The 12,873-nt window shown below is 42.4% G+C and overlaps 1 protein-coding gene across 11 annotated transcripts in view; it reads right to left on the bottom strand.

The window, feature by feature from the left end:
• Positions 1-12,873, bottom strand: part of LOC124014072 (E3 ubiquitin-protein ligase RNF14-like) — a 38,507-nt gene that overhangs the window by 4,982 nt on the left and 20,652 nt on the right. For 3 of the 11 annotated variants that reach the window (XM_046328778.1, XM_046328769.1, XM_046328785.1), the window contains exons 7-8: positions 8,195-8,325; positions 7,251-8,009 (exon numbers count right to left, since the gene is read on the bottom strand). The exons of the other annotated variants lie outside the window; for them this stretch is intronic. In XM_046328778.1, the coding sequence (XP_046184734.1) occupies positions 7,952-8,009; positions 8,195-8,325 (189 nt within the window). In that variant the 3' untranslated portion in view covers positions 7,251-7,951. Of the gene's footprint in view, positions 1-7,250; positions 8,010-8,194; positions 8,326-12,873 lie in introns of those variants that run through there. 11 annotated transcript variants of the gene reach the window in all.

The raw sequence follows: 12,873 nt of genomic DNA, 5'->3' as shown, positions 1-12,873 counted from the left end.
GAAAGGCATGGAGACCAGTCCAGAGCGGTTTATGATGAAGCACAGATTACAGCCCCCCCCCCCTCCTTGCTGCCATAACAGCCTCCACTCTTCTGAGAAGGCTTTCAACAAGATGTTGGAACATTGCTGCAGGGACTTGCTTCCATTCAGCGACAAGAGCATTGAGGTTGGGCACTGATGTTGGGTGATTAGGCCTGGCTTACAGTCTGCGTTCCAATTGATCCCAAAGGTGTTTGATGGGGTTGAGGTCAGTGCTCTGTGCAGGCCAGTCAAGTCCTTCCACACTGATCACGACAAACTATTTTGTGCAGAGGCATTGTCATGCTGAAACAGGAATGGGCCTTCCCCAAACTGTTGCCACAAATTTTGAAGCACATAATTGTCTAGAACGTCATTGTATGCTGTAGCATTAAGATTTCCCTTCATTGAAACTAAGGGGCCTAGTCCAAACCATGAAAAACAGCCCCAGACCATTATTCCTCCTCCACCAAACTTTACAGTTGGCACTATGCATTGGGGCAGGTAGCGTTCTCCTTGCATCCGCCAAACCCAGATTAGTCCGTCGGACTGCCAGATGGTGAAGCGTGATTCATCATTCCAGGAACACGTTTACACCACTCCAGCCGACGCTTCGCATTGCGCATGGTGATTTTAGACCTGTGTGCGGCTGCTCGGCCATGGAAATCCATTTCCTGAAGCTCCCGACAAACAGTTATTATGCCGACTTTGCCTCCAAAGGCAGTTTGGAACTCTGTAGTTGCAACTGAGGACAGACAATTTTTGTGTGCTGCGCCTTCAGCGGTCAGATTCTGTGAGCCTGTGTGGCCCTACCACTTCGCAAATGAGCTGTTGTTGCTACTAGAGGTTTCTACTTCACAATAACAGCACTCACCGTTAACAGGGGCAGCTCTAGCAGGGCAGAAATTAGACAAACTGACTTGTTGGAAAGGTGGCATCCTACGACGGTGACATGTTGAAAGTCAATAAGCTATTCAGTACGGGCCATTCTACTGCTGTTTGTCTATGGAGATTGCATGGCCGTGTGCTCGATTTTATACACCTGTCAGTAAGGGGTGTGGCTGAAATAGCCAAACCCACTACTTTGAAAGGGGTGTCCAATACTTTTGGCCATGCAGCGTATGTGAAAACAGTGTTTCTATGATCTGTGGTTAGAAAAATAAATTTAAAAAATGCTTCTCTGTGACATCACAGGGTACGATTCAAAATAAGAAAAACTGACTTAAAAAAACCTGCAACAAGTTTCTAGCCAGAGGGAGTGTTTTTTTTTGCCATTTTGCCACAACTTTGGAAGTATGCTTGGGGCCATTGTCCATTTGGAAGACCCATTTGCGCCCAAGCTTTAACTTCCTGACTGATGTCTTGAGATGTTGCTTCAATATATCCACACAATTTTCCTCCCTCATGAGGCCATCTATTTTGTGAAGTGCACCAGTCCCTCCTGCAGCAAAGCACCATCACAACATGATGCTGCCACCCCCATGCTTCACGGTTGGGATGGTGTTCTTCGGCTTGCAAGCCTCCCCCTTTTTCCTCCAAACATAACAATGGTCATTATGGCCAAACAGTCCTATTTTTGTTTCATCAGACCAGAGGAAATTTCTACAAAAAGTACAATCTTTGTCCCCATGTGCAGTTGTAAACTGTAGTCTGGCTTTTTTATGGCGGTTTTGGAGCAGTGGCTTCTTCCTTGCTAAGCAGTCTTTCAGGTTATGTCGATATAGGACATTGTTTTACTTTGGATATAGATACTTTTGTACCGGTTTCCTCCAGCATCTTCACAAGGTTCTTTGCTGTTGTTCTGGGATTGATTTGCACTTTTTGCACCAAAGTACATTAATCACTAGGAGACAGAATGCTTCTCCTTCCTGAGCGGTATGATGGCTGCGTGGTCCCATGGTGTTTATACTTACGTACTATTGTTTGTGCAGATGAACGTGGTACCTTCAGCCGTTTGAAAATTGCTCCCAAGGATGAACCAGACTTATGGAGGTCTCCAATTTTTTGTCTGAGGTCTTGGCTGATTTCTTTCGTTATCCCATGATGTCAAGCAAAGAGGCACTGGGTTTGAAGGTAGGCCTTGAAATACATCCACAGGTTCACTTTCAATAGGCTAATTGACATCATTTGAGTCAATCAGAAGCTTTTAAAGCCATTACATAATTTTCTGGAATTTTCCAAGCTGTTTAAAGGCAGTCAATTTAGTGTATGTAAACTTCTGACCCACTGGAATTGTGATACAGTGAAATAATCTGTCTGTAAACAATTGTTTGAAAAATTACTTGTGTCATGCACAAAGTAGATGTCCTTACAGACTTGCCAAAACTATAGTTTGTTGACAAGAAATTTGTGGAGTGGTTGAAAAACTCGTTTTAATGACTCCAAACTAAGTGTATGTAAACTTCAGATTTATTTATATATACAGAGCGGGGCAAAAAAGTATTTAGTCAGCCACCAATTGTGCAAGTTCTCCCACTTAAAAATATGAGAGGCCTGTAATTTTCATCATAGGTAACACTTCAAATAAATCCAGAAAATCAAATTGTAGGATTTTTAATGAATTTATTTGCAAATTATGGTTGAAAATAAGTATTTGGTCAATAACAAAATTTTATCTCAATACTTTGTTATATACCGTTTGTTGGCAATGACAGAGGTCAAACGTTTTCTGTAAGTCTTCACAAGGTTCACACACTGTTGCTGGTATTTTGGCCCATTCCTCCATGCAAATTTCCTCTAGAGCAGTGATGTTTTGGGGCTGTTACTGGGCAACACAGACTTTCAACTCCCTACCAAAGATTGTCTATGGGGTTGAGAGTGGGAGAACTTGCACAATTGGTGGCTGACTAAATACTTTTTTGCCCCACATATATACGATAAGCTTGAAATAAGCATGGTTTGATTGACCTAACAAACATTTTATTTTAGCTCCTAATGAACCAGAAAATCTGTAGCTATTTTGTTTGTTTATCAAAGATAACTCATTGGTCCTGCTTTGAAGGCTAGTGTACCACTCGGGATTTAATTGAAGTCAGAACCTTCCATGTAAGAATGTAAACATAATCATCAAAATGTATAAAAACGTATCATGTTAGTTCAGTACTTTTGGTCCAACAATGATTTGTGTTTTTAATCATTTTTGGATTCCTGTATGACTCAGCACTGGCTTCTGTGTTAAAGACTATGACAGCGCAGCCCTTGCACACTCTTGTGGAAGGAAAAGGCATTGTATGTTCTTGTGAGAAATGTTGAATGCTTTGGAGTCTCATCTCATCACTAGTTCATAAATGTCAGTTTTTCAGCAAATCTATCAGTTAATTTACTAAAGGCAATGAAAATAGTAAAGTACCTTAAAAATAAAAAAAAGGATAATTTTTACAAGGAGCACCTTTACAAGCATAGGAAATAGACCTGGCTCAGTTTCCCGATAGCGATGGAATTTAGGCACACGACTGTTTTAACGATGCATCTTTCTTACAACAACCGAAGATGTAACATGCGTTTTCCAAAACAGCATGTAGAGAACAGTTGCTAGTGAGTCGGAATGTCGATACAGATAGCGTTGCTGATCAGATCTAAAAATCGAATATTACTATTTCACATGACAGATCAGCTCCTATAGAGATGAACATCTACGGTTGCAAATATTGAGGCGGTTTATTCTAATGCTTACCCATAAAAAAATGCACATTAAATCCCCAATGTTAGGATACACGTCATGAAATATAGAGACATTTCAGACAATAGCCTAAAAGTAGCGAAATAGAAGTCAGTGTATTGAACATGAAATGTATTTCAATATGAATGAACTAGGCCTATAGCCTACTTTAGGCTATTTCTATTTAATGCAGTCATCTCGGTTTTCATTTGAAGCATTGTGTTATAGCTACTGTTTACAGGCCTCCTGGGCCATATACAGCGTTCCTCACAGAGTTCCCCGAATTCCTATCGGACCTTGTAGTCATGGCAAATAACATTCACATTTTTGGTGACTTTAATATTCACATGGAAAAGTCCACAGACCCACTCCAAAAGGCTTTTGGAGCCATCATCAACTCAGTGGGTTTTGTCCAACATGTCTCCTACTCACTGCCACAGTCATACTCTGGACCTAGTTTTGTCCCGTGGAATAAATGTGGATCTTAATGTTTTTCCTCATAATCCTGGACTATCGGACCACCATTTTATTACATTTGCTTTCGGAACAAATAATCTGCTCAGACCCCAACCACGGATCATCAAAAGCTGTGCTATAAATTCTCGGACAACCCAAAGATTCCTAGATGCCCTTCCAGACTCCCTCCACCTATCCAAGGATCTCGGAGTACAAAAATCAGTTAACCACCTGACTGAGGAACTTAATTTAACCTTGTGTAATACCCTAGATGCAGTCGCTCCCTAAAAGCAAAAAAACATTTGTAATAAGAAACTAGCTCCCTGGTATACAGAAAATACCAGAGCCCTGAAGCAAGCATGCAGAAAATACCAGAACCCTGAAGCAAGCATCCAGAGAACCGGAACAGAAGTGGCACTACACCATACTGTAAGTCTTCCGACTAGCGTGGAAAGACAGTACTGTGCAGTTTTGAAGAGCCCTCACTGCTGCTCCATCATCCTATTTTTCCTATTGAGGAGAATAAGAGCAATCCAAACTGAATTTTTTATACTGTCGCAAAGCTTACTAAAAAGCAGCATTCCCAAGAGAGGATGGCTTTCACTTCAGCAGTGATAAATTAATGAACTTCTTTGACGAAAATATCATGAGCATTAGAAAGCAAATTACGGACTCCACTTTAAATCTACACAACACTGCCAGGACCTAGGATCAAGGGAGACAAGTTTTTTAATACAATATCTCTTGACACATTGATGAAAATTTGTCTTGGCCTCTAAACCAAGCTGCATACTGGACCCAACTAAACTACTTAAAGAGCTGCTTCCTGTGCTTGGCCCTCCTATGTTGAATATAATAAACGGCTCCCCATCCACCGGATGTGTACCAAACTCACTAAAAGTGGCAGTAATAAAGCCAAACCTTGACCCCGAAAAAAATTAAATAAATCGAATCTCAATTTCATCTCAACATTTTTGGAAAAAGCTGTTACGCAGCAATTCACCGCCTTGCTGAAGACAAACAATGTATACAAAACAGTTCAGTCTGGTTTCATGGTTTTAGACCCCATCATAGCACTGAGACTGCACTCGTGAAGGTGGTAAATGACCTTTTAATGGTGTCAGACCAAGGCTCTGCATTTGTTCTCGTGCTCCTAGACCTTAGTGCTGCTTTTGATACCATCGATTACCACATTCTTTTGAAGAGATTGGAAACCCAAATTGGTCTACACGGACAAGTTCTGGCCTGGTTTAGATCTTATCTGTCAGACAGGTATCAGTTTGTGGATGGTTTGTCTTCTGACAAATCAACTGTACAATTCAGTGTTCCTCAAGGTTCCATTTTAGAACCACTATTGTTTTCACTATATATTTTACCTCTTGGTGATGTCATTCGTTAACATGTTAACTTTCACTGCTATGCGGACAATACACAGCTGTACATTTCGATGAAACATAGTGAAGCTCTAAAATTGACCTCCCTGGAAGCCTGTGTTTCAGACACGCGGAAGTGGATGGCGGCAAATGTTCTACTTTTAGACTCGGACAAAACAGAGATGCTTGTTCTCGGTCCCAAGAAACAAAAGAGATCTTCTGTTGGATCTGACAATAAATTTTGATGGTTGTAGAGTCATCTCAAATAAAACTGAAGGACCTCGGCGTTACTCTGGACCCTGATCTCTGTTTTGACGAGTATTTCAAGGAAAGATTTTTTCCATCTTGGTAACATTTCAAAAATCAGAAACTTTCGGTCCAAAAATGATGCAGAATACTGCCAGAATCCTGACTAGAACAAAACAATTTGATCATAATACTCCAATTACTAGCCTCCCTACACTGGCTTCCTGTTAAGGCAAGGGCTGATTTCAAGGTTTTACTACTAACCTACACAGCATTACATGGGCTTGCTCCAACCTATCTTTACAATTTGGTCCTGCAGTACATACCTATACGTACGCTGCGGTCACAAGACGCAGGCCTCCTTACTGTCCCTAGAATTTCTAAGCAAACAGATGTAGGCAGGGCTTTCTCATATAGAGCTCCATTTTAATAGAATGATCTGCCTATCCATGTGAGAGATGCAGACTCTGTCTCAACCTTTAAGTCTTTATTGAAGACTCATCTCTTCAGTAGGTCCTATGATTGAGTGTATTCTGGCCCAGGGGTGTGAAGGTGAACGGAAAGGCACTGGAGCGACGAATCGCCCTTGGTGTCACTGCCTGGCCGGCTCCCCTCTCTCCACTGGGATTCTCTGCTTCTAACTCTATTACGGGGGCTGAGTCACTGGCTTACTGGTGCTCTTCCATTCTGTCCCTAGGAGGGGTGAATCACTTGAGTGGGTTGAGTCACTGACAAGATCTTCCTGTCCGGGTTGGCACCCCCCTTGGGTTCGTGCCGTGGGGGAGGACTTTGTGTGCTATACTCGTCCTTATCTCAGGGTAGTAGGTTGGTGATTGAAGATATCCCTCTAGTGGCAAAGTGGGTGGGGTTATATCCTGCCTGGTTGGCCGTCCGGGGATATCGTCGGACAGGGCCACAGTGTCTCCCGACCCCTTCTGTCTCAGCCGCCAGTATTTATGCTACAATAGTTTGTGTCAGGGGGCTAGGGTCAGTCTGTTATATCTGGAGTATTTCTCCTGTCTTAGCCGGTGTCCGTATGCTCCCTCTAATTCTCTCTCTCAGGAATTGAGCCCTAGGACTATGCATCAGAACTACCTGGCCTGATAACTCCTTGCTGTCCTCAGTCCACCTGGATGTGCTGCTGCTCCAGTTTCCACTGTTCTGCCTGTAGCTATGGAACCCTGTCCTGTTCACCTTGTGCTACCTTGTCCCGACCTGCTGTTATCGACTCTCTCTCTACCGTACCTGCTGTCTCTAACTCAATGATCGGCTATGAAAAACCAACTGACATCAAGTCTTGGAGATGCTGAACTGTTGCACCCTCTACAACCACTGATTATTATGATTTGACCCTGCTGGTCATCTATGAACATTTGAACATCTTGGCCATATTCTGTTATAATCTCCACCTGGCCCAGCCAGAAGAGAACTTGCCACCCCTCATAGCCTGGTTCCTCTAGGTTTCTTCCTAGGTTCTGGCCTTTCTAGGGAGTTTTTCCTAGCCACCGTGTTTCTACATCTGCATTGCTTGCGGTTTTAGGTTGGGTTTCTGTAAAGCACTTTAACTTTGGCTGATGTAAAAAGGGCTTTATACATACATTTGATTGATTGTATGAATTGCAAAGACATTGGGAACATTGTAGTTGTGGTCAACTTTGTTCTGAAGTTCTCGGCGGACATAAAGAGATGGATAAACTATGTGATTCTATGTGTAACGGATGTGAAACGGCTAGCTAGTCAGCGGTGGTGCGTGCTAAATAGCATTTCAATCGGTGACGTCACTCGCTCTGAGACCTTAAATATATATCTTGATATTAAGATTTCACCCAAGATCCCATAATTTTATTTTTAAATTGAGATTGATAAAACATGGCAACATTATCTGTTCAAGTCATCTAAACTAAGCATTAGACCTGTAACCCATCACATTAGAACGCCGTCTTCACGAGCATGCTTTCAGAAAAATACTGGCCCTGAGTATTTGACTTCTGTATGGCGTAAGGTAATGTGCCTGTATAAGCTGGGAATTGCTCTCTGCTAGCCAGTTAACCATTAGAAATGACTGATATATATTTTGGCATAGTAAATGCCTGATCAATGATGGTGAGAAATGGTGGCGTTGGTAAATTCCATATGCAGTTTGTGTCGTGAGGGTGAGATAAATTGCAAACAAACGAAGCACACTGAGGTATTGCACACATCAGTCCTCTTCATCACTCAAGGCATCATCTTCATCAATATCCACACCCTGGAACAGCCTAGAAAACACCAAAGAAACACATAAGTAAAATGTCATTTTAACTAATTATGAAGTCAATAAAAAGGTCAGATAAACATTCTATGAGCATAATCCTGATTTATCGTACATCTAAATGGCCACACAAAGCCAAACGTCAATGAAGCCTTCCAAAAAAGGAAAGAGGACAATAACAAAGCTACTCACTGGTTGTAGCAAGGCGAGGAGGGGTTATTGAAGTGGCTGTAGGGGTTGACAAGTGTGAGCTGGCCCAGACACAGCCAGCAGAAGTACTGCTTACATGAGGTGCAAGTCATCTTATTGCAGCCATCTACCTTCTACACAGAGAAACCAGAGAAGATGATCAATCAAATTAACCTATAGATAGAATCATGGGGGTTAAAACAACCCAAAAAAATCCAATGACTGAAACTTGTCAGATCAATTGTCTGGGTCCAAGTTAACCTCCCCTTCATGTTAGAAAGTCACGACCATCAATAATCCATAAATCTATCATTCTTGTTCAATTTATATGCTACATAGATTTTTTCTTACAACATTTTCAGCTGTCTGGCAATAGTGCTTAAGCCTAAACTTTAGGGCCTAACTGTATGCCCGCAAAATAGCCTACACTTTTGGAGACGCGCAGAAAAAGTTCATGTCGATCCACAGAGGCAAAAAGGACAATGTCAGAGTTGACAATAAAGAGGGCAAAAAAAAAGAATGTTTGGGAAAGATTTGGTGAAGTTGTAAAAGAGGATGATAGCAGTGAGGTTACAGTACGTGATGGTTGTGAAGCGCTATACAAATTTGACATTCAAAGATGGGGACTTCGGGGAGACACGTGATGCCGCGGAGCTGAGCAGACATTGACAAACCGAGCTCTTCAAAGTTATTCTATTTTTACCTAAATAACAACGTTGAAACAATATTCTAACATCGGCTGATAAATTGTCAAGTACTTACCTTCCCAAAGAGCCATGGACCTCCGACCGAGAGGCAAGAAGGACGACCAAAACGTCGTTGATTCCCAAGATAACGATAACGCTACAGCTAGCAAGATTAGCATTAGCCCTCATAACTCAGACGACAGTTCCAGACTGTTGCTCTCAGCAGCCTCTTGCGAGCCTGCCGACATGCTGGCTACTCTCCTCCGGGAAATTCAGGATGGTAACAGAGGTCTTTCTCTGAAAATCGATAAGAAATCGCCTGAACTCCATTCTTCCATTGACAACCTGAAATCCTCCATGAATGATCTCCTTTTGAGAACGACTGAGGCAGAGCTGCGCATTAGCACAGTTGAAGATACCATCGCTAGACATGACCAGGTCTTGACACAACTGCAAAAGGACAATGCCTACCTGAAAAACAAAGTAGATCAGATGGAGAACCAGAGTAGATGTAGTAATATCCGTGTGGTGGTGTTGAAAGAGGACAGCGGGGGCCGTGACCCGGTCCGTTTCTTCACTCAATGGATCCCGGAGGTCCTAGGCACAACCAACTTCACCAAGCCGCTGGAAATCGAACGCGCCCACAGAACATCAGCGCCGAAACCCCGGCCATATGAGCCCCCACGAGCCGTCCTGATCAGGTTCCTCCGTTTCCAAGACAGAGAGAAGATACTGCAACTCGTAAGAGCCAAAGGGGACATCGCCATCGATGGGAAGAGGGTCAGCCTTTTCCCGGATATGAGCGCGGACCTCGCCAGACGACGCAAGCAGTTCAGACCTGCCGCCAAAGTACTGAAGGAGAAGAACATCACCGGCTACCTCATCCACCCTGCGCGGATGAAAGTTCAGTACAAAGGCCGAAGCCATCTCTTCAACACACCGGGAGAAGTGCACACTTTTCTCAAAGAACTGAGCAACGTCTGAGTCTGAGCCAGGACAGTCTCTCTGGGGGATAAAATGCAGTTTGTTTGTTTCCTCTTATCCGGATTGAACTGCTGGTATCTCCTGGTCACTTTAATTGATTTGTACATTTTCAACTAACCGTATCTTCCCGGGGTGAGTTCTATTACATTTACAGGAGAGTATATTTTGGTTTAGTCAATATCTACTGGGCGAAGCAATAAGTGGGTTTAGGCCCACTGCTTTCCCCCTCATTTATGTTCATCTTTTGTAAAGAGACTCAAGCAGCCCTAAACAGTGGGCAGTAAATATTCAGACATAAATATCTATTCACAACGTTTGTTTTCAATTTAGAGAGCTCGCAGGTTTTAGTTTACGCCAAGGTTTAGCTAGTAAGAGCAAGATGGAAAGCGAGCAGCAATGTATCTCTACAAGTGTATTCATGTTTGATTGTTGGGACTGTTGTTCTAGTCTGACAATCGGGGTGGGTGGGATTTTTTTTTTCTATGTTTATTGTTTCCTTCCTAAAGAGAGAGACAGGTCACTTTTGTGCTCAAACCAAAGTTGAAACATTTCCTAACTATCTGCATATGATATAATTCTATTCAGTTACATATTTGAAACCCAACCTATGCTTAATCCACTAAAATATGTCACATTCAACGTGAAAGGTCTTAACAGCCCGATGAAAAGGAAAAGAGTCTATACATACCTTAAGAAATTGAAGGCTGACATTGTGTTTTTACAAGAAACACATCTTACAGCCAGTGAACACAAGAAATTGAAGAGGGAATGGGTAACTCCAAAGCAAGTGCAAGGAACTGCAATTTTGATATGTAGACACATCCCCTTCTGCGTCAACAACACCATCTCTGATCCCTCTGGCAGGTTTTTTTTGGTGCAGGGACATATGTTTTCAGAGTCTTGGACCCTATTGAATATTTATGCTCCTAAGTTCGATGACCATATGTTTAATCAGAATGTCTTCCTTCAGGTTGCTCAAGCACCACCAGGATGGCTACTGGTTGAAGGAGATTTTAATTTTTGCTTAGATACAGTTCTTGATAGGTCTTCTGAAAAACCCTCACTTCTTACCAAAGCCGGCAAGCTCACCATGTCATTCATGAAAGATCTCAATTTACTAGACATCTGGAGACAGTTGCACCCACAGGATAGGGACTACTCTTTTTATTCACACCCACACAAGACACACACACCCACACAACTTTTTACTCTCGACACAACTGTTTCATAGAGTGTTAGATGCCGAGTATCTCCCCAGATTGCTTAGTGACCATTCTCCTCTGGTATTATCAATCTCCATTCCTACCAAGGTAAATGGAGCATATAGATGGAGACTAAATTCTACACTTCTAAAGCAACCTGAATTTTGTGCATTCATCAAAGAGCAGATCAATATTTTTACTTTGACAAACAAACCCTCTGCTCCTGACAGCTTCATTCTTTGGGACACATTGAAGGCCTACCTGAGGGGACATATTATTTCCTATACTAAAGGGCTGAAGAAAAAACACGGTGCGGAACTGAGTGCTCTTGAATCTGAAATCTCCGAGCTAGAGAAAACCTACCAAAGAGGCCCGACTAAAGATCTATACAGGCTTTTGGTAAATAAAAAACTTAAATATAATATTCTGAACACATATCAAGCTGAGAGGGCCATCACTAAATCAAAACAGCGTTATTATGAGCTTGGAGAGAAAGCTCACAAAGTATTGGCATGGCAACTGAAAGCAGAGGAAAGTAAGAGGACAATTAATGCCATAGAAACTCTCACTAAAGAGATCTCTTTCGACCCTACTGAAATTAATAATACTTTAAAGAAATACTATGAAGACCTCTACCCTTCCCAATCAAGCGATGATCTATCAGAGATAGACTCCTCTCTCAACCTCCCATGCCTGTCAGGGGAAGACAGCGAGCGCCTGAGTGAACACTTCTCAGTCCCTGAATTGTTGGAGGCCATTAAATCCTTACCTTCTAATAAATCTCCTGGGGAGGATGGCTTCCCTCCAGAGTTCTATAAAGAATTTAGGGAGCTGTTGGTCCCCTACCTTATGGAGGTACTTAAAAAATCCAGAGAAGACAACTGCTTTCCAGAGTACTTCTCTCAAGCAGTGATTACTGTAATCCAAAAGAAAGGGAAAAACCCGCTAAAGTGCGCCTCCTATAGACCAATCTCTCTCCTTAACACAGATTTTAAACTGGTCACCAAGATGCTATCTAAGAGACTGGAGTCATGTCTTCCCCTGTTGGTCAACCCAGATAAGACTGGCTTCATAATTAATAGATTGTCCTCCAATAATCTCAGAAGGTTCTTTGATATAATTCACCTTGCTAACAAAAACAAAATACCTGGTGTCGCGTCTTGGAAAAGTTCGGTTTAGGTACCGTGTTTGTAAATTTGATAAAATCACTCTACAAATCTCCTAAAGCTAGGATTGCTACCAATGGGATTACTTCCTCCTCTTTCCCTCTTTCTAGGGGGAACAGACACGGTTGCCCAATTAGCCCCCACCTCTTTGCCCTCGCCATCGAACCGTTGGCTGAGGCCATTAGAACGTGCCCTGACATACATGGCTTTGAGGTGGGCCCCCATACCCATAAATTATCACTCTTTGCGGACGGCCTTATGTTATTCCTAACAAACCCAGAACACTCCCTCTCTCACTTGCAGATCCTACTACAGTGTTATAGTTATTTCTCTGGATATAAGGTCAATCTTGATAAAAGCGAAATCTTACCGTTGTCTGTCTTTGACCATTATACCATCAAGCACAGGTTTCCTTTTAGATGGTCGCCTATGGGCTTCACATATTTGGGCATAATGGTGGATGGTAATCTGAACAACCTCTATAAACTCAATCTGGCCAGTTTGTTGCAAAAGGTGGAGGTTGACCTTTGTAAATGGATGGACTTACCTCTCACTCTACTGGGTAGAATCAATGTAATTAAAATGAATGTCCTGCCCAGGTTTCTATATCTGTTTCAATCTCTCCCTATCCCTGTTCCCGCAGC

This window comes from Oncorhynchus gorbuscha, linkage group LG02 (genome assembly GCF_021184085.1).
Source record: "Oncorhynchus gorbuscha isolate QuinsamMale2020 ecotype Even-year linkage group LG02, OgorEven_v1.0, whole genome shotgun sequence".
NCBI lineage: Eukaryota > Metazoa > Chordata > Actinopteri > Salmoniformes > Salmonidae > Oncorhynchus > Oncorhynchus gorbuscha.
The sequence above is the reverse complement of the archived record's forward strand: the minus strand, read 5'-3'. Positions and strand labels throughout refer to the sequence as shown.